Source organism: Pelophylax lessonae, assembly GCF_965119305.1.
Source record: "Pelophylax lessonae genome assembly, chromosome: 7".
NCBI lineage: Eukaryota > Metazoa > Chordata > Amphibia > Anura > Ranidae > Pelophylax > Pelophylax lessonae.
In genome coordinates, this window is record NC_138774.1 from 65,293,451 (window position 1) to 65,312,925 (window position 19,475).

General features: G+C 40.9%; 1 protein-coding gene across 1 annotated transcript in view; it reads right to left on the bottom strand.

Annotated features, from left to right (window-relative positions):
* LOC309560463 (uncharacterized protein) overlaps positions 1 to 19,475 on the bottom strand; it is a gene marked incomplete at its 3' end in the record, with an annotated part of 164,790 nt that overhangs the window by 6,371 nt on the left and 138,944 nt on the right. The window contains exons 23-28 of the mRNA XM_082264096.1: positions 18,977 to 19,126; positions 17,690 to 17,850; positions 11,431 to 11,607; positions 9,511 to 9,652; positions 5,005 to 5,192; positions 654 to 795 (exon numbers count right to left, since the gene is read on the bottom strand). Coding sequence (XP_082120222.1) covers positions 654 to 795; positions 5,005 to 5,192; positions 9,511 to 9,652; positions 11,431 to 11,607; positions 17,690 to 17,850; positions 18,977 to 19,126 — 960 coding nt within the window. The remainder of the gene's footprint in view (positions 1 to 653; positions 796 to 5,004; positions 5,193 to 9,510; positions 9,653 to 11,430; positions 11,608 to 17,689; positions 17,851 to 18,976; positions 19,127 to 19,475) is intronic.

Genomic DNA, 19,475 nt, shown 5'->3' on the forward strand with positions numbered 1-19,475 from the left:
GCGTCCCGCGATTTTTCTTGCGCAATGTTACTGCGATTCGGCAGGCGGAAATGGCGGCAACATCGCTCAGCATTTGGGGTGCTATTGCAAATCACGGGAAACGCACAGGCGTCCCGCGATTTGCAATAATCTCTGGATCGTGGGCGGAATCGCGGCGATTCTGCCCGTGATCCAAACGCTGACATGTGAATGCAGCCTAAAGGAAACCGACAGCGAAGCCTTCAGGCTTTACAGCCGGTCTCCCACTGAATTGTCCCGCGGTCCTCTGAGACCTGTGATGTGTCCTAGAAGTCAGCGAGGGGAAGGAGGAGATTGCGATCAGACTAGGAAGTGGGAGCGGGTACCAGTCAAATCCAGGTACCTGCTCTTCCCCCCCAAAAAAGTGTGAAATGTGGCAGTGGGGTGGGGGTTGGGGGGTTTGCAAACAAGCAGAGCTTCCCCTTTTTGGTGGAGCTCTGCTTTACGCAAAAGTCAGTATAATGCTATGTAGAACAGCCAGTACAGTCATTGTTGGGTTTTTCCAGAACTTCTATATCCTGGCATTTTACACAAAATTCTGGACAGATAGAATCACAAATTGCATTCCTAATAATGAGCAAGTCCAACTTTATCAGGATACTTATTAGAACATAATTATAATAATAATAATTTACCAGCACCAAAAGGCATGTGGGCATCATTCTTCTTAAAATGCCCTTTTTCATCCAGAAAATGATTTGGGTTGAATTCTTCTGGCTGTGCGTAATGATCCGGGTCCCTATGAACAGACGCCAGGAGTGGAGTGACATGTGTGCCCTAAAAACAAAAATATTGTCAACATGTGCAGGATTTTCAAATATATTTTTTATTATGTTTAGGATTTTTAAAAACTCGTCATCCCCCCCCCCCCCCGACACTTGAAGCTGGGGTAGGAAGATCTTAAATAAAGTGAACGTCAGAAGAAAAAAGAATGCAAGCGTTAAGCGCTGAATTCTTTTTAAAGCTGAACAGATCAGAACCAGAAGTCAGTGAGAACAGAGACTTTGCGAGCTGTATTCCTTACAACAGAAAGCTGGTCTATTTTATTCCTGTGAGTGCAAATATTATTACTAAATACATTTAAGTTCATATTTTTTTGCACTATTGGCAATTTCTCTATGTTTATTTTGAAAAACCACCCTATGTATGGAGAGATGACTATGACCTTTTAAAGGGTCCCATAAATTACGGTACATCTACACTTCCTAAGTGACACCTCATGAGAGGCAACCCCATTAGTGCCCGGCCGGGACTTGAGGACTGAAACAACAAGCCCCACCAATTGGTCAGATCTGGAGGAGTTAGGCGCATATGACCTATATGATATACATTATTTTGGATTAATCTTTAAGGTGAGCTTGTAGGGTACGCAGTGTTAGAACATCTTGTTGGATACCTTCTTCTGGATATTTTTTTGAAACATCGGAAGACTTGTCACAAGTGGAGTGAACTTTTGAACACATATATAAATGACTCAAATGAGAGAATGTGTGGTGTTTTATACTTACATTTTGGACTTTATAGCACCAAGGTAGGGAGGCCCGGAGAAAAGAGAAAACTTAGACGCAGGGCCTACATGACTAGGTTAGAAGGGGTTTGAGCAAAGGAGGTGTTTGGATGGAAAAGTAATGGAGGAAGTTGGTGCTCACCGGATTGGTGGAAAGGTGGGAGCAAGTGGGGCTTCAGGAGTTGAAATGGGGGAAGGGTTGGGAAGAGTTCTTAGTCAGAAGAGATCTTGGACCGGACAACTTTCCACCCTCACTCCTTTAGGGTTATGAGTTTTTTGCAGTTGTTTTGTTTTTTGTTCTGTATTTTGCAGGTCAGGGCATTTATGTCATAGCGGCTGGTGGGCCACAAGGTCCTTAGATGTGTTATGATTTAGGGTAAAAGGCACATTTGTAGGGACCCATCTTAGATACAGCTCCCACTATTCTGGCTGGTGGTACCTGCGATGTTGGGTTGTCTCCAAGTCGGTGCTTTCTGCAGCTGGAGGCCTAATAAATGGTGGTTACACAGGTACTTGTAGTGCATGCCCAAAAGGAATTTGGGGCCCCTTGAATACTGTCTGATGTTCATATGTTAATATGTTTATTATGTTATTTATATTTGGCTAATAAAACGCTGCTATGGCCATTAAAACTCCAGTCGGTGTCATGTCTGGACAATTTTATAAATAGTGGTTGGTGGAGTGGTGGTCAGGCAGTTTGGTCAAAGCCTCTTTAGTACCCTAGTCATGTGGTATCAATGTCTAACACAAGGATAGAAAGCAAATGATTGTGTGAAGTTTTCTTTATCACATTCTGTATTGTGCACATGTAAGACATGCAGCTTTGCGGTTGGGGTATCATTTAAAGTGTATTTTGGATTGTATTTTTTTCCTCAGACCAGTAGTAAATATAGTGTGTCGAGGGACACACAGGGTCACTGTGATATTGGTTTTAGTATTTTTTATCTCATTATTTAATACATTACTTATTATTTTTTTGTCACAGTTATATGTAATAGATACAAGTCACTTTTCTTTATCTACTTAACGTCTGGAAGATTTACCCCCCTTCATGACCAGGCCATTTTTGCGATATGGAACTGTGTTACTTTTTTTTCTTTTATAATATCTATTTTTATTGAATATTCAATTTACATCAAAAGACAGTGGAGGGAACCACTGCCAGAGAGAAAAAAAAAACAAAACAAAAACAAAAAACAGTCAAGGCAAAAGATTACAATCAATAACCTAGGTACAGCTCCGCAATTACAGGCTAAGCAGTGTGCATGAAGGCCTCATTGTAAGATATGCTTAGGAGACATAAATGCATTTAACATCATAGACAGGGAGGATAACGACAAATCTTCAAGCTTCCACAATTAAAGAGGCTAAAAATCAGGGAAATAAATGAAGGGCACAGTCACTCAAAGAGAGACATGGTTAAGAAATAGGAACCTTAGAGGCTATACCAAAGTGGGCTTGGGACATCAGTAAAAGGACCTTGGGAGGATGGGCACACTGGTGGCTCTGTAATAGTTTTGGGGTGCTCCAACCATGGGTTCCAGATTTTGACAAATGAAGTTGGACAACCTCTAGCGTCGTAGGAAACCTTATACAGGAAAAGCACTGAATTTACCAGAGATTTCCACTGCTGCCGGTAAGGGGGATTACATGATTTCCAGTGCAAAACTATAGTTTACTTTTCTAGTATAACATAACAACATACTCAAACGCACTCTCATGACCTTGCAGGGGGCTAAGGGCTCCACCAGACCCAACAAGCAGACTTTCAACTCGCTGGGCACCAAAATCGTCGTCACCATAGAGATAAACTGGAGGACTTGCATCCAAAAATCAAAAATTACGGGACAACTCCGATGTGAATAAAGTCTGCATGTTGGCTGGAACAGTGCCAGCAAACCGAAGAACCAGTAGGCCCAAGTTTTCCCATCCTATCAGCGACCAAGTAAATGTGGTGAACAATTTTGAATTTAATTAGTCTATCTCTTACGGGGACAAGGTACTGAAAGGGATGATCCCAAACTTCATCCCAGTCATCATTGTCCAGTTTGGGAACATCGATCGTCCATCATTCCCTGCAATTAGTCAGGCTTGCAGAAAGAGGTGGATGTACAGCCTGGTACAATACAGAGTGGGTCTTAGGAATGGAATCAGTGTGGAGCACTGTGTACTTTACCTAACAATTGCATGGTCATGCGACACTGTACCTAATTAAAATTGATGTAATTTTTTCCCCACAAATAGAGCTTTCTTTTGTTGGTATTTGATCACCAGTGCATTTTTTTTTTTTTTTGCACTATAAACAAAAAAAGACCAACAATTTTGAAAAAAAAAAAACAATATTTTTATTTTCTATTAAAAAACACACCCAATTAAAAAAATTAAAAAAATCTAATATGTTCATAAATTTAGGCCAATATATATTCTGCTACATATTTTTGCTTAAAAAGAAAAAAAAAATCCAAAAAGCGTATATTGATTGGTTTGCGCAAAAGTTGTAGCATCTACAAACTATGGGATACACTGTATACTGGAATTTCTATTTATTTATTTTTTATACTAGTAATGGCACCGATTAGAGACTTATAGCGGGGCTGTGATATTGTGGAGGACAATCAAACACTAACTGACACTTTGTGGAAACCAGTAATACTAATACAGTGATCAGTGCTAAAAAATATGCACTGTCACTGTACTAATGACACTTGCTGGGAAGGAGTTTAACATCTAGGGTGAACAAGGGGTTAAATGTGTGCCTAGCCAGAGCTTTTGTGTACTGTGTGAGGTGCTTTTACTAAGGGAAGTGATTCATTTTCTTTCCCTGCATTGCAGGAAAAGGAAATCCAGCACTTCGCCCCTGTCAGAAAGGAGCTCTGCCTTGTTTATATAGGCAGAGCTCTGTTCTGTGTGTCTTCCTGACGATCGGCCTCTGCTGTGACAAATTAGATCAGCAGAAGCGGTGCGCTGGTGGCTCATACACATGCCCCCTACCCTGAAGTGCAGAAGCCCATATATATATATATATATATATATATATATATATATATATATATGTATATGTATATATATATATATTTATATATATGGGATTCTGCACAGCGTGGTCACTCTGTAACAGTAAATCTGCTATCAGGAAGTTGGCAAGTGGTTAAGAGAAGAAATAAAAAATCTTTGGCAGATAAAATATCTCCCTTACATGTATTTCATCTGTTTATTTAGTTGTATGACTGGAGTTTAAAGCTTTAAAGGTGCATGCTATAGGGCTGTCAATTTTACCCTTTCTTCATTACTTAATTGGCTACTCTCCTAGGACAAACGTGTTCTTTTAGGGTATTAGGACAGCTAATATGCCTTTTGTAAGTCAGCAATTTGCCAGTGAAGGTTTCAGATTATGGTCCTGAAGTATGCACTTTGAAAACAGACTAGCAATGGCATCTCCCACATTATCCAAATGTCTGGTAGTACTGGAGTTCTCTTACCTTCGGGATTGAATATCCTCTGTAAAATGTGTCTCTGGATGTGCAACGAGGAAGACTGACTGGCAGCACATCACAAAACCTTACGAGTTCATGGATCGCAGCCTCTGTATATGGCATATTGCTTCTGTCACTTACAGATGGCAGCCGGTTTCTTCCAATAACACGGTCAATCTCTTCTTGCATTTTCTCTGGACCAGGAAACAGTATAGAAGGTATGGAAGTTGAATGTATGACTCATCACATTCTGTCCCTGTACTGTACAATTCTTTGCAGAATATATCAGATCTTGCTAAGTCCCCAAGGGATAAAAAATGTTATTTATCATTCAGCTTGATCATTTTATACCATTATCAAATTTCCAGAAATATTGTGACTTTTGTCAAAGAGTCTTGCCTGCACTGTTCATCCTAGGTTTATCCATGTATCTTTTTACATCTGTCTTCCTCCCAACATCCATTATCCCCTTAGAAAAGCCTCCCTCTTCCCTGCTACTGACCATAAAGGGTAAGTGCAAAAAGTGTGTATCCTAACCCTTTGCTCTGCTTTTAAAACTGTAAAATAAGACCTCAGATTTCAGATGCTGCTGTGTTGGTGACCACCACTTTCCCAAGGCTAGGGACAAAGGATGGGCTTCGAGTTGGAGTTCGACTTGAGCATCGGGCGTTCATGTGTTCGCTGAACACACGATCAAATGGGGCACTCGGAGGAAGGTTCGCCCACCGATGAGCGCCCCATAATGCACTGCGCTGGTGCAGTGAATAAATTACTGATTGTCTGATGATTGGCCAAAGCATGCACATGACCTGTATGCTTTGGCCAATCACAGCACAATGTCCGTGATTGGCCAAAGGCAGGGAGCCTTTAGCCAATCAGGGTTCAGGGCCTAAGTCCACACCCCACACTATATAAAGCTGCTGGTTACACGGCAGCAGTGTAGAGTGTGTTAGGGTGAGATAGGAATGAGATTAGGCAGGAAGTTAGTGGATTGTGCGTTGTATCTAGTAATAGATCAGCCAATGTAGTATATGTATATATTTTTCAGCTATTGTAGGATATATCAGATAGTTGAGTATATATATTTATCAGTTATTGCAGGATATATATCAAGCAGTGCAGTGTAGTGTAGGGCTGATTCTTATGTTACACAGTGTAGTGCAGTCAGTTTAGTGCTGTGTTGTGATTGTAGTGAGGCCACTGAAGTATATTGTATGAAAATTGGCAGGAGGGGGGTGAAAGTGGCCTGTATTTAAGAGGTTAAGGGGAATCCTATGACAGAATAAAAAAAAAATGGGTTTGGTCTGCGCCCCCCCCCATATCCATACCAGGCCCTTTGGGTCTGGAACAGATTTTAAGGGAAACTAGGATAAAGGGGGGGAGGGGATGAGCGTGCGCCCCCTCCTGAACCATACCAGGCAGCTTGCCCTCAACATGGGGAGGGTGCTTTGGGGTGCCCCCCACAGCACCTTGTCCCCATGTTGATGTGGACAAGGGCCTCTTCCCGGACAACCCTGGGCTGTGGTTGTCGGGGTCTGCGGGTGGGGGGCTTTTCTGAATCTGGAAGCCCCCTTTAACAAGGGGTCCTCCAGATCCCGCCCCCCCCTATGTGAATGGATATCAGGTACATCGTACCCCTACCCATTCACCAAAAAAGTGTACAAAAAAATAGTGTCCCCCGATGTAAATCCATCGTCAATCAAGTCGCCCGCCACAGCACCTGAAAAATAGAGAAAAAAAAAAAAAAACGCTCCCGCCTCTTCACACGCCTCCCGCGTAATAAGCTGTTTGAGCTGTGACCACTCTTTTATAGGAATCTGACGTCACGAGCGCCCCATAATGCACTGCGCTGGTGCAGTGAATAAATTACCGACGTCACGTCAGAAGAGTCAGTGACACCGGGTGGTGTCCCCGTCCCTTTCCTATAAAAGAGCTCCAGCAGCTCATTATGCGGAAGGCATTAGAAGAGGCGGGAGCGTCTTTTTTTTTCAATTTTTCGGGTGCGGCGGCAGGCAACGTGATTGACGATGGATTTACAAAAACTGGCTTTCGTCTTTATTTTTTTGTACATTTTTTTGGTGAATGGGTAGGGGTATGATGTACCTGATATCCATTCACATGGGGGGGTGGGATCTGGGGGCTCCCTTGTTAAAGGGGGATCCCAGACTCAGATAAGCCCCCCACCTGCAGACCCCGACAACCACAGTCCAGGGTTGTCCAGGAAGAGGCCCTTGTCCCCATCAACATGGGGACAAGGTGCTTTGGGGGGGGGGCACCCCAAAGCACCCTCGACATTTTCAGGGCAAGCGGCCTGGTATGGTTCAGGAGGGGGAGCCGCTCACTCGCTCCCCCCCCTTATCCTGGCCAGCCAGGGTGCTTGCTTAGATAAGGGTCTGAGGGTCTGGTATGGATTTTGGGGGGGCCCCACACAGTTTTTTTTTTAAATTTTGGTGTGTTGTTCCCCTTAAAATCCGTACCAGACCCAATAGGCCTGGTATGGACTGGATGGGGGGGTGGGGGGATTGGTGCGGGAAACCCACACCGTTTTTTTTATGTTTTTTATTTATATTGCTGGGAGCCGACAATACATTACAGCCGCGAGCAAGTTGAAATTAAATGTTTTCCTTTAGAGATGTCAGTATTGCTGCAGCAGGCTACATCCATCGTACAGATGCGCTATTTAAGCATCATTAAAATCACTGCTCCTGTAAAAACGATTGTTTTTAAAAAAAAATATTTGCATTGGTACATGTTCCCCAGGGCAGTACCCAGGCCCCCATACACTATTTTTGGGCAATAACTTGCATTAAAGCCTTTAAAATTAGCACTTTTCATGTTCGTGTCCCATAGACTTCAGAGGAGTTTGCATGTTCTAACAAACTTTTCCCCTGTTCGCGATGTTCTGGTGCGAACTGGGGGGGGGGGGGGGTTATGTTCGGCTCATCACTACTAGGGACTGTGTAAATGCTGAGGTATTATGCTGATCCTGTGAAGGGTAACAGATTCACTGTGCCTTCCTGTATGAAATTATAGTCATCCTGGACACATGCAAATTTGGATGTAAATTGCCATTACTCTCCCACTGCTTTAAACTACCCAAACCTGCAGTACTGCTCCTCTCACCTTTCTTCGGATAAACAGGGTGCCAGTTCAAAATAACCCATCCCAGCTCAACATTAAAAAGAATATAAAGTGATACCTGATGTCTGGGAATCCCTAGGCACCACATCCCTATAATAATATTCAGAATGAGTAAAGGGAGTAGAAGATGGGATTTTAAAAGTTGTCACACAGGAAATGCATAAAAATATCAAATGTTTATTATACTGATGCAATGTATTCATCTCTACATGTTTCGCCAAACTATGGCTTCTTCAGGAGACTTTATGAATACTGCATACTTTAGCTATTTACTAGAAATTCAAAAGACAATATATGGTGCATACAAAAACACATTCAACAAAAGAATACAATGAATACATATGGGTGGGTTAAACCCTTCCACTATAGTGTGTGATATAATTAAGTGCAAACATTCTTAGGTATTCTGGGGGACTCCCTCCCCTGAATTTTAGCAAAAAAAGAATTCTGATAAATATCCATCACCATCTGGGTATAACATCAATAACCAGAGGGGAGAATATAGACCCCCAAATCAGCCTGCCTATAGAGGAGATAGGTCAAAAATGATTACCGAATACAAATAGATAAAAACCGCCATCACAGCCAAAAAGGGGGACTATACCTACCACTGACATGGATCCAAAATAGCCCATAAAGAGGCCATACAGTCCATCTTTGTGCGCTCTTTTGGAACATTGTCAGTGGTAGGTATAGCCCCTTTTTTGGCTGTGATATATGCGTTTATCTGTTTGTATTTAGTTTTTATTTTTAAACTATCTCCTCTATAGGCAGGCTCATTTTGGGGTCTATATTCTCCTCTGTGGTTACTGATGTCTTTTTTCTTTTTTGATTCTTTTTTGCCAAAATTAAGGGGAGGGAGTCCTCTAGATTACCTTTGCACTTATTAATATCACACAGTATAGTGGAGGGTTTTAACCAACCCATATGTATTCATTGTATTCTTTTGTTGAATGTGGTTTTTGTTATCTATTGTCTTTTGAATTTCTAGTGAATTGCTATGCAGTATTTATAAAGTCTCCTGAAAAAGCCATGGTTTGCCGAAACATGTATAAATGAAAACATTCCATCAGTACAGTATGGATATTTCATGATGCTATCATGATGTTTTTTTTTCAAAAATAATTGACATTTTATTGTTTATAATAAAAATTTGATATTTTTATACAATTTCTGTGTTTGGCACCATATTCTATCTTCTACTTCCTTTACTCAATCTGAATATTATAAAGAATAGATGAATAATAACCACCCTCCACTTTCCACTCTTCCAAATACTTTTATTCAAGCATCAACAATATAGCTGCAAAAATAGTGTCTCCACCCATAAGAGACCAAGAGGTTTTAAATAGGATAAAACTTGGAAATCACCTGACACCTCTGGGTATTTCATGAGCACCAAGAATCCATATCTTAGGTTAGTGCTGACTGTCTCTGTTCCTCCAAACAGCAGGTTTTGAATTGTTCTGGCCAAAGATTTGGCGTAAAAGGCGGTGTCTGGGTTGTCTGTTTCCTTAACGTGTAAAAATAATTTAACTACGTTAAAGCAATATAAAAACATAAGATTTATATTTTGTTCACTGATATCTAGCAAGGTACTGTAAACAAGTCATAACAGGTAATAAATGGAAAACAAATCTTACATTTATGGGTTCTTTCATGTACTGTTGAGTTTAGAGTCACCTGCCAGTTTTTTTAGGCGGATTCGAATGGAAGCACCAAGTAAGTCTATAGACAGGTAGATATAAACAGACATGTGTTTGTTTACATCTGATTACCTTTGATTTTGTCTTGGTCTGAATAAATCTAGAAAAGGTCTGCATCCTTTTTCATTTTTTCAGACCTAAACGTGACGGATCGGAGCTAGTTGGATAGAAGTGGATGCACCCTTAACACAGGGCACTTAAAGTAAAACTAAAGGCGACACATTTATTTTTTCATTTTGGATAGCTTAAGGGAGGGTTAAAACGAGCCAGGTTTTTTTTTTTTTTTCGCCATCTGTGTCCTATAGGGGGGATTTTCCTTCACTTTCTGTCCTATAGCCAAAACAGTGAGTGAAAGGAAATCCCTCCAAGTGAAGGAATTCTAGGATATTAACAGAACTAGTGTACCCATTGGAAGATTTCCCCTCTAATACTGTTCTGGTGGCAACATTTGGGATTTTCTTTTACTTGCGATGATAACAGTAAACAGGACAAATAGAGGGTGAATCTCTCCAATGGGGGCAAGGACAGTAGTTAAAACTGACAGGTGTTCTAACCCCTCTCTACTCTATCCAAAATGTTAAAATTTTGGGGAATTTGCTCATGGGGGGTTTGCACTGCTTTAGGTCACTATATAGTTTAGAGTTTAACTGGGTATGAATAGGTTGGAGTGATGCACTCTCCAGTGGGTGAGGATGAAGTCAGTTTGGCCCTTTCCTGGGGTGCTTCACGTGATCCAAGAGGCTGCAAGACCATTCTCACAGTTCCATGTGATCGGTGCATAAGAGGGAGCCAGCTGTGAGCCATCGGAAAATCACAGCCAGCTCCCACATCCAAGATGGTGATCTGAAACCCAGCGAACAATTGGCTCCAGTTAGGACAGTGATTGACTTCATGGGCTGAAAAATACCTGTTTGTTAAAATTTCTATTTAGTCTCAGCAGGCTAGTCAGGGAGTGATGGAATCGTGCAACTGAGACTGTAATCTTCAGGTTCACCTTTAGTAGATTATTTTTACAATGTAGCAGAGTGTCTCAGAGTGAGTTGGAAAAGTCCTTTTCAGGATTTACACACCTCCCAGGCTCCTCCCATACACATTTAGAGATCTCTAAAACCTGGTCCGGTTCAGGTTTTGCTACTCCCCCCTGTGGCAATTTACACTCACCTTGAACCTGCAGTCAGTGCTCTCAAACCTTGGGAACAGACAAGTCATGCCTGGGAGAGCTAATAGGTTGGTGTAAGCTGTAAAACTGCATCTGCGGAGGCTGAAAAGCACTAGGCATGCTCAGCCTGATAGTCAGGATTGATGTTTGTGTAGTTAGTGCCGGGACATGGGTAGGATTTTGGTTTTTAATTTTTTGCCCTGGTACTTTGTGGAATACTGTACAGCAACTGTAAACAGAACCAATAAATGCAGCACCGTTTGTCACTACCTCAGTGGACTGGTTTCTGTGCCTGAAAGTGTGCCCACCCCAGGGAGCTTTTGTACCTGCTACCTATCACCAGCTCATAACATGTATATAAAAAACAAAGACTATGGCCATTTCGGTAAGGAATCCTGTAAAGGTATAGATCCAAGTTATGATTACCTCTTTGATCTTTATAAGGAAACAGTCAATGTAGTCACGAGGATTTTCAGAATCCAGAGTATCCTTGTGGTATTTGATGATTTCCTTTGAAATGTCAAAGATCATGTCAAAATACTTTTGTATTCTTTTGTGTGGACCTGGCAAGTATTCCATAAGTTTTGGATACATGTTGTACAGCTGCATTGCCAAAAACAAAACATACATACAAAATTTAAACGAAGAACAAAAGAGCACAACCAGAGCGTGGACATGTAACACCAAATGCTCAGAGGGGGCAAGCCAAGGGGACTGCAGCCTGATGGCATCTAGGGACCTTGTGCTGAAAGTCTAATAACACAACCCTAATGACAAAATAGTCATTCTTAAAAAGCATGACAACATGGGGTTGAGATACTAAAGGCAAATAGATTGTCCACTTTGCAAGGACATTTTCTGTCTTGAGCTTGATGAATGTAGTGAGTATTCACTTTGTAAAAAATACCCAGTTATGTGCAAGGAAAATAAAAACACAGGATTTCTGGTTGCACCTGATTGGATTATGGAAGTCTACAGAGCTTCACCTCATTCACTAACCTCTAAGGAAAATTACCTTGCAATGTGCAACTTCCTTTGCAAAGTGAAAAGCCAATTTGCCTTTAATAAATAAACCTCCATGCATCTTCTCTTTAAATAGTTCTCTACTTAAAGGAAAACAATTCTTTTTGGCAGTTTTTAATTTAGTTATACACCTAAAGCTGATTAGATGAAGGTACGTTCAATTGAAATGAATTCAGTAGAATGTAGTAAAACTGTCAATATGAGATAGATTTACAAAATATTGGAAAGTGCAAAATCTGATTGAGGCCCGATTCACACTGGTGCGACGTATTTTCCGACTTTGAGAGCACATGTCGCATGACATGTATAAATCAATGGTTCCCTATTAGAGCCGTCTTAACTGGTCTGACACAAGTCGGCCCGACTTTGAAAAAAGGTTCCTGCACTACTTTGGTACAACTTCAATGCCATAGAGTGTAAAAGTCACAATAAGTTGGATCAAAGTTGGTCTGAAATTGCAGGACAAAGTCAGATCGGAAGTCGTACTACTTTCTTGCTAGAGCAGTGTGAACATAGCCTCAAATATTTTTTTTTGTCAAGGCCTAATTGAACAAGCTGAAGGTAGAAACTGATTGGCTACAATGCACAGCTGTGCCAAGTTTTGCACTCTCCAGTTTTATTAAACCAAGCCCTCTGTGTCAATGTGTTATAATACCCATGAGACATTAATGATAATGTGTTAGCTACACATACAGGTTTTAATTGCTGCTTAATGATTTCCCTCTCAGCAATATCTATTCTGCAGATGAGCTTAAAGAATCTGGCAAAAGTAAACTTCTATATGTGGTAAAGAACTTTGCTATATACACCCAACCAAAAGCAGCAACCTAATTGTGGGATAGACACAAATTAAACAATACATCAAAGTGAACATATATTGAGCACAAATGTATATTGTGCAATATATCAAAGGTAAGGTTGTGCTATATACACATGAAGTTAGTGCAACAAGATTTGTGCAATTACTTGAAATCAAACTAAAAAAGTGTAATGAAGAAATAACCTATATCTTGCACCCTGTAGAGTAAACACAGTATTGAATTCAACACACTAATCAAAGTGAATGTTCCCCGTGATGATCAACACTTTACACCAGTGCTTCATTGAATCTAAGATGAATACATCAAATGTTCAACACACTCCTTAAATCTGATCTTCTCCGTGAAGGTAAAAAGGTCCCACCACCAAGTGTAAATCCTCCACCAGGACAAGGTTGTCTACTTACCAAAGAGTTAGACCTCAACAGGTCAGCAGCACTATTGGCTTACACCCAGCCAAGGCCTTTATCACCAGAAGAGTGAACTAATTGAGTATCCTCAGCGTTGACCAGACCGGGGGTTTCAGTTCTAAGCCTTATGGAGGCAACATTCAGTTAACTACTTCCGGACCGCCCGCCGCCGATTAACTGCGGCAGGCTGGCCCTCCTGCGCGAACCGACATAGGTTTATGTCGGTCACGCGTCTGCAGCTAGGGGGCGAGCGCGCGCACCCAGCGGCGCGCTCCCGGCCCCACTCATCAGCGGGGACTCCCATGCACGGGGCAGGCAGTTCCGATTGCTGTCTGACACTCGTGATCGCTCCCCGCTGAGAGAGAAGAATGGTCAGCTGTTGTAAACACAGCTGACCGTTCTTCTCTCTGGGATGATCACAGAGTGCCTGTGATCCTTCTATGTAGGATCACATGTCTCTGTAATGAGTTCACAAGTCCCATACAGTTATAATCACTCCCCTAGGCTCACATGTAACCCCTTCATTACCCACTGTGTTAACACCTTCCCTGCCAGTGTCATTAGTACAGTAACAGTGCATATTTTTAGCACTGATTACTGTAGTAATGTCACTGGTCCCCCCAAAAGTGTCAAAAATGTTAGTTAGGGGTCCGATCTGTCCACCGCAATGTCGCAGTCCCGCAAAAAATCACAGATCGCCGCCATTACTAGTAAAAAAACAAAAAAAAACAATAAAAATGACATAAACTTTTGCGCAAATCAATCAAAATATGCTTATTGCGATTTTTTTTTTTACCAGAAATATGTAGCAGAAAACAAATTGGCCTAAAATGTTAAAAATTTTTATATTTTATATATTATTTTTTTTTGGGAATGTTATATAGCAGAAAGTGAAAATTAATGTTTTTCTTTTTTTTCAGAATCGCTCTTTTTTTGTTTATAGCGCAAAAAATAAAAATCGCACCACCAAAAGAAAGCTCTATTTGTGGGAAAAAAAAGGACATCAATTTATTTGGGTAAAGCGTCGCATGTCCGTTAAAGTAACGCAGTATGCCGAATCGCAAAAAATGGCCTGGTCATTAAGGGGGCAAATCCTTCCGGTCCAGAAGTGGTTAAGAAAACCTCAAGTCATGTCACTCGGTAATTAAAAGCCTGAGGATATTGCTCACTTGTGATTTTACAAATAAATACCAAACAATATTGCGCAATTATATGTTCTCACTTTTTTTTGGAAAACGGTTTAACCATATGATTGGTGATCAAGCTCATCACGATCTCTTGTGAGCCCAGGGGGCCAGCCATCATAAGTACATGCTTTACCCAAAGAGGCTATCTGATTAACAATAGAGCAAGCCGGGTCCTGGAGGCCCTCTGTTTTCTGGTGAGTTACCCTCATACCAACGGGTGAAGGATAAGCACAATCACTTTATAAGCAATAGGACTTGTCAGAGCATTTTGTCAATATTGTGGTGGAATTTTTTTGCACTGGATGAATAAATGGACTTTATTTAATATTTTTATTTTATTTAACTATATAATTCAATATTTATGTATTTATTTATTTATTTAGCACTTAGCACTTTTAGTTACGGCGCCTCAAATCTTTCTCTTTTTTCCTTTTTTTTAATATGTTTTTTGGAGTTTTCCAAAAAAATTGATTGTAGCCGTATCTATTAAATTCCCTTGTATGTAATAACTTAACTCTTAGTATCACCCCACTGGGAGGCGCCATTTTTATATCTTTATTGCACATTAAAGGGCCAGGAGGTGGCGGCAGGAAGGGGCTAAGGCCTCATGCATGTGGGTGGTTTGGCCCATCAGCATCAAAGCCTGGCATTTTCTGGCACCTGACAGGCACAGATGCAGTGTTCAGCTCACTTCCAGTAGGCTGTCAAAATTTATGACAGGCTGAAACAGTTGGTATATGGATGTTGTACCAGTGCAAAGTCCTGCATTTGTAGCATACATCCCTGAATGAATACGGTCCTAAATATGAACACCGATCGGTACAGCATCCAACTGCCCCATATTTCAGCCTGTCAAGGATTTTAGGAGGCTGCTGGCAGTGGGCTGGACGCTGCACCTGTGTTTCCCGGTTGCCCAAAAACAACGGAGGTTAATGCTGATGGGTCAAGCCACCCATGTGCTTGTAGCCTACAGTGAAAATTAAGATGATTTTGGGTGAGCTTCAATATACCTTTTTCACGCACACACGCTCCAAGCATTTGTGCATACTATGACCATTTATCTGTAAAGACTATGCCCATTTGTTTGGAAAGACTATGCCCATTTATTTTAGATGTATTTTTGGTGAGAAGTGAAAAGGCAATTTGTGTCCTAACCCCAGTTGTATATCATGGACCATAAGAAACTTCAGAGTATCACAAATGGCACTGTTCACGTGCATATACCTATTTATCTACAGAATTTATATATTTTTTGTCTATCTATTTATTTGAGCCTTTAGGGTACCATCCATAGGGTACCATTTAGAAATGTGTCCCTGCTCTAACTCATTCAGCTGTGTGTGCACATTTCAGCTTGAGCTACTGAGCTCTGTAAACAATATTTTTTTATAACAAAGGAAACTTTTAAAAATAAACTAAGAGCTTCACCTGCTGGCTAAATACCAGTATATATATATATATATATATATATATATATATATATATATATAGTGCATTGCGAAAGTATTTGGCCCCCTTGAACTTTGCGACCTTTTGCCACATTTCAGGCTTCAAACATAAAGATATAAAACTGTAATTTTTTGTGAAGAATCAACAACAAGTGGGACACAATCATGAAGTGGAACGAAATTTATTGGATATTTCAAACTTTTTTAACAAATAAAAAACTGAAAAATTGGGTGTGCAAAATTATTCAGCCCCCTTAAGTTAATACTTTGTAGCGCCACCTTTTGCTGTGATTACAGCTGTAAGTCACTTGGGGTATGTCTCTATCAGTTTTGCACATCGAGAGACTGAAATTTTTGCCCATTCCTCCTTGCAAAACACCTCGAGCTCAGTGAGGTTGGATGGAGAGCATTTGTGAACAGAAGTTTTCAGTTCTTTCCACAGATTCTCAATTGGATTCAGGTCTGGACTTTAACTTGGCCATTCTAACACCTGGATATGTTTATTTGTGAACCATTCCATTGTAGATTTTGCTTTATGTTTTGGATCATTGTCTTGTTGGAAGACAAATCTCCGTCCCAGTGTCAGGTCTTTTGCAGATTCCATCAGGTTTTCTTACAGAATGGTCCTGTATTTGGCTCCATCCATCTTCCCATCAATTTTAACCATCTTCCCTGTCCCTGCTGAAGAATAGCAGGCCCAAACCATGATGCTGCCACCACCATGTTTGACAGTGGGGATGGTGTGTTCAGGGTGATGAGCTGTGTTGCTTTTACGCCAAACATAACGTTTTGAATTGTTGCCAAAAAGTTCGATTTTGGTTTCATCTGACCAGAGCACCTTCTTCCACATGTTTGGTGTGTCTCCCAGGTGGCTTGTGGCAAACTTTAAACGACACTTTTTATGGATATCTTTAAGAAATGGCTTTCTTCTTGCCACTCTTCCATAAAGGCCAGATTTGTGCAGTATACGACTGATTGTTGTCTTATGGACAGAGTCTCCCACCTCAGCTGTAGATCTCTGCAGTTCATCCAGAGTGATCATGGGCCTCTTGGCTGCATCTCTGATCAGTCTTCTCCTTGTATGAGCTGAAAGTTTAGAGGGACGGCCAGGTCTTCGTAGATTTGCAGTGGTCTGATACTCCTTCCATTTCAATATTATCGCTTGCACAGTGCTCCTTGGGATGTTTAAAGCTTGGGAAATCTTTTTGTATCCAAATCTGGCTTTAAACTTCTCCTCAACAGTATCTCGGACCTGCCTGGTATGTTCCTTGTTCTTCATGATGCTCTCTGCGCTTTAAACGGACCTCTGAGACTATCACAGTGCAGGTGCATTTATACGGAGACTTGATTACACACAGGTGGATTCTATTTATCATCATTAGTCATTTAGGTCAACATTGGAACATTCAGAGATCCTCACTGAACTTCTGGAGAGAGTTTGCTGCACTGAAAGTAAAGGGGCTGAATAATTTTGCACGCCCAATTTTTCAGTTTTTTATTTGTTAACAAAGTTTGAAATATCCAATAAATTTCGTTCCACTTCATGATTGTGTCCCACTTGTTGATTCTTCACAAAAAATTACAGTTTTATATCCTTATGTTTGAAGCCTGAAATGTGGCAAAAGGTCGCAAAGTTCAAGGGGGCAGAATACTTTCGCAAGGCACTGTATATATATATATATATATATATATATATATATATATATATATATATATATGCAATATTTTATATTTACCTGACTAAAAAAGAAAAAAAAACTTATCTTTTGAATAAAGAAAATAAATCATTTTATGCTCACCGTTCCCCAGGTGCCACTCATGACAAGGAAGTTATTATAAATACTTTCAGTTATTGCCAATAGTCTCTTGTCTTCATAACTAAACCGATTGCCAAATACTATGGAGCAAATCACATTTGAGACTGTTCGAGCAAAGTATTTAGTGGGATTTACTGGATTCCCTAGGAAACAAGTCATACACATTAGTGTTATTTACTGTCTTTCCACATCCATTAGTGTAAGCCCCACTCCACCCCATAATGGTGTGTTTTTCCACTTACTGTTTGTTGCAGCTAAACTCATCACAACCCACCAACCTATCACCTGTGCCCACCTCTGCAGCCTATACACCTTAACACTCCTTAACATACAAACCTCCAAACTCCCTCATGGCTTATGACAGAGAAAAGATATATCTGTGCTTATATGCCAATAGCTTGTACATGTACTTAAACTAAAGAGGTGCTAAAGAGGTTTGACCACCTATTAACACTACAAATTCTGGATAGACCCTCTGCACACTTCAATGCACCCTTTCCAGCAAACTATGCAAATGTAAAACAGGGATACTTAGTTCACACAAATTGCAACACATGTTTAGGCTGACTAACTGTGTCAAGGTATTCCCTTTTTGGGCAGTCCTACACTGCCTTGCCACTGCAAATGCTACCGTGGACTCCATGCCAACATGGGGCATAAAGACCCAGTGTGCAGAAGGTCCATCCAGAATTTGGAGTGTTAATATGTGGTCACATCCCTTTAGCACCTCTGTTGTAATGTAGCTCAGTGACCAGATCTGAACCTAGTCGATCTACCCCACCTTGGGTCTTTATGCCCCATATTAGCATGGTGTCAACCATAGCATTTGCAGTGGCAAGGCAGTGTAGGACTGGCCAGAATAGGGATTACTTTGACACAGTTGGTAAACTAATCGTGTATTTCAATATGTGTGAACTAAATATCCCTGTTTTTCATTGCATAGTTTGCTGGACAGGGGGTAGCAGTGTGCAGAGGGTCCATCCATTTGTAGTCCCTCATGGCTTGTACCTCCACTTCTTATGAACCATAACCCACCCATGTCCTCTCCACCTTACCGTATGCGGCCCCCAACTACCCTGTGAAGGACTGTGACAGGCTTATTCTAAAAGGATATGGGGCTGAAAAACAGAGATGGACATGGAATTATGATCATATTTCAAAAATACAATAACAGATTAATTGAAGCCTTTGGTTTAGCTGTCCTCTTCCTTTGTAGCATATTTGATACAATACATACAAAATGAAATCTGATTTGTAGAGGAGCTGTACCCTTTGTCGTTTTAAACTCCTCTATGAGGAACTGAGCCTCCTCTTGTATTCGCTCCTCCAGACTCCTCTTCCCCATTCCAAAGTTCCTCAGTGTGAGCAGAGCAAAGCGCCGAAGTGACTTCCATCTCTCCCCATTGGTAAAGCCAAGGTCTGTTGGGGTGAAAAAATAAGAAAAACAGGTTTATAATCACTAATGTTCATGGGAGCTAGGTTCTTGTTAAAATTAGGTCAGAAACACACACTCTTGTTAAATCTGTCTATTAGATTTTAGTTTATCACAGTAGTTATCCTGCCTTGTGTGTCTTGAAAATACTCTGCATTGGGAGAAAAAACAGCTTCCCCAAACCCTCTTACCAAATGTCAGTCCACTTTTGCTAAGCCCTAAAACACTAATACATTCTTCTTGGTTCATCACTTTGATGGGTAGCTTCTGTCATCAAAAGGAAACTACAGAAGGCAGGAATGTGTGGGCACGCCATCAGAAAGTTCTGAAGGTTTG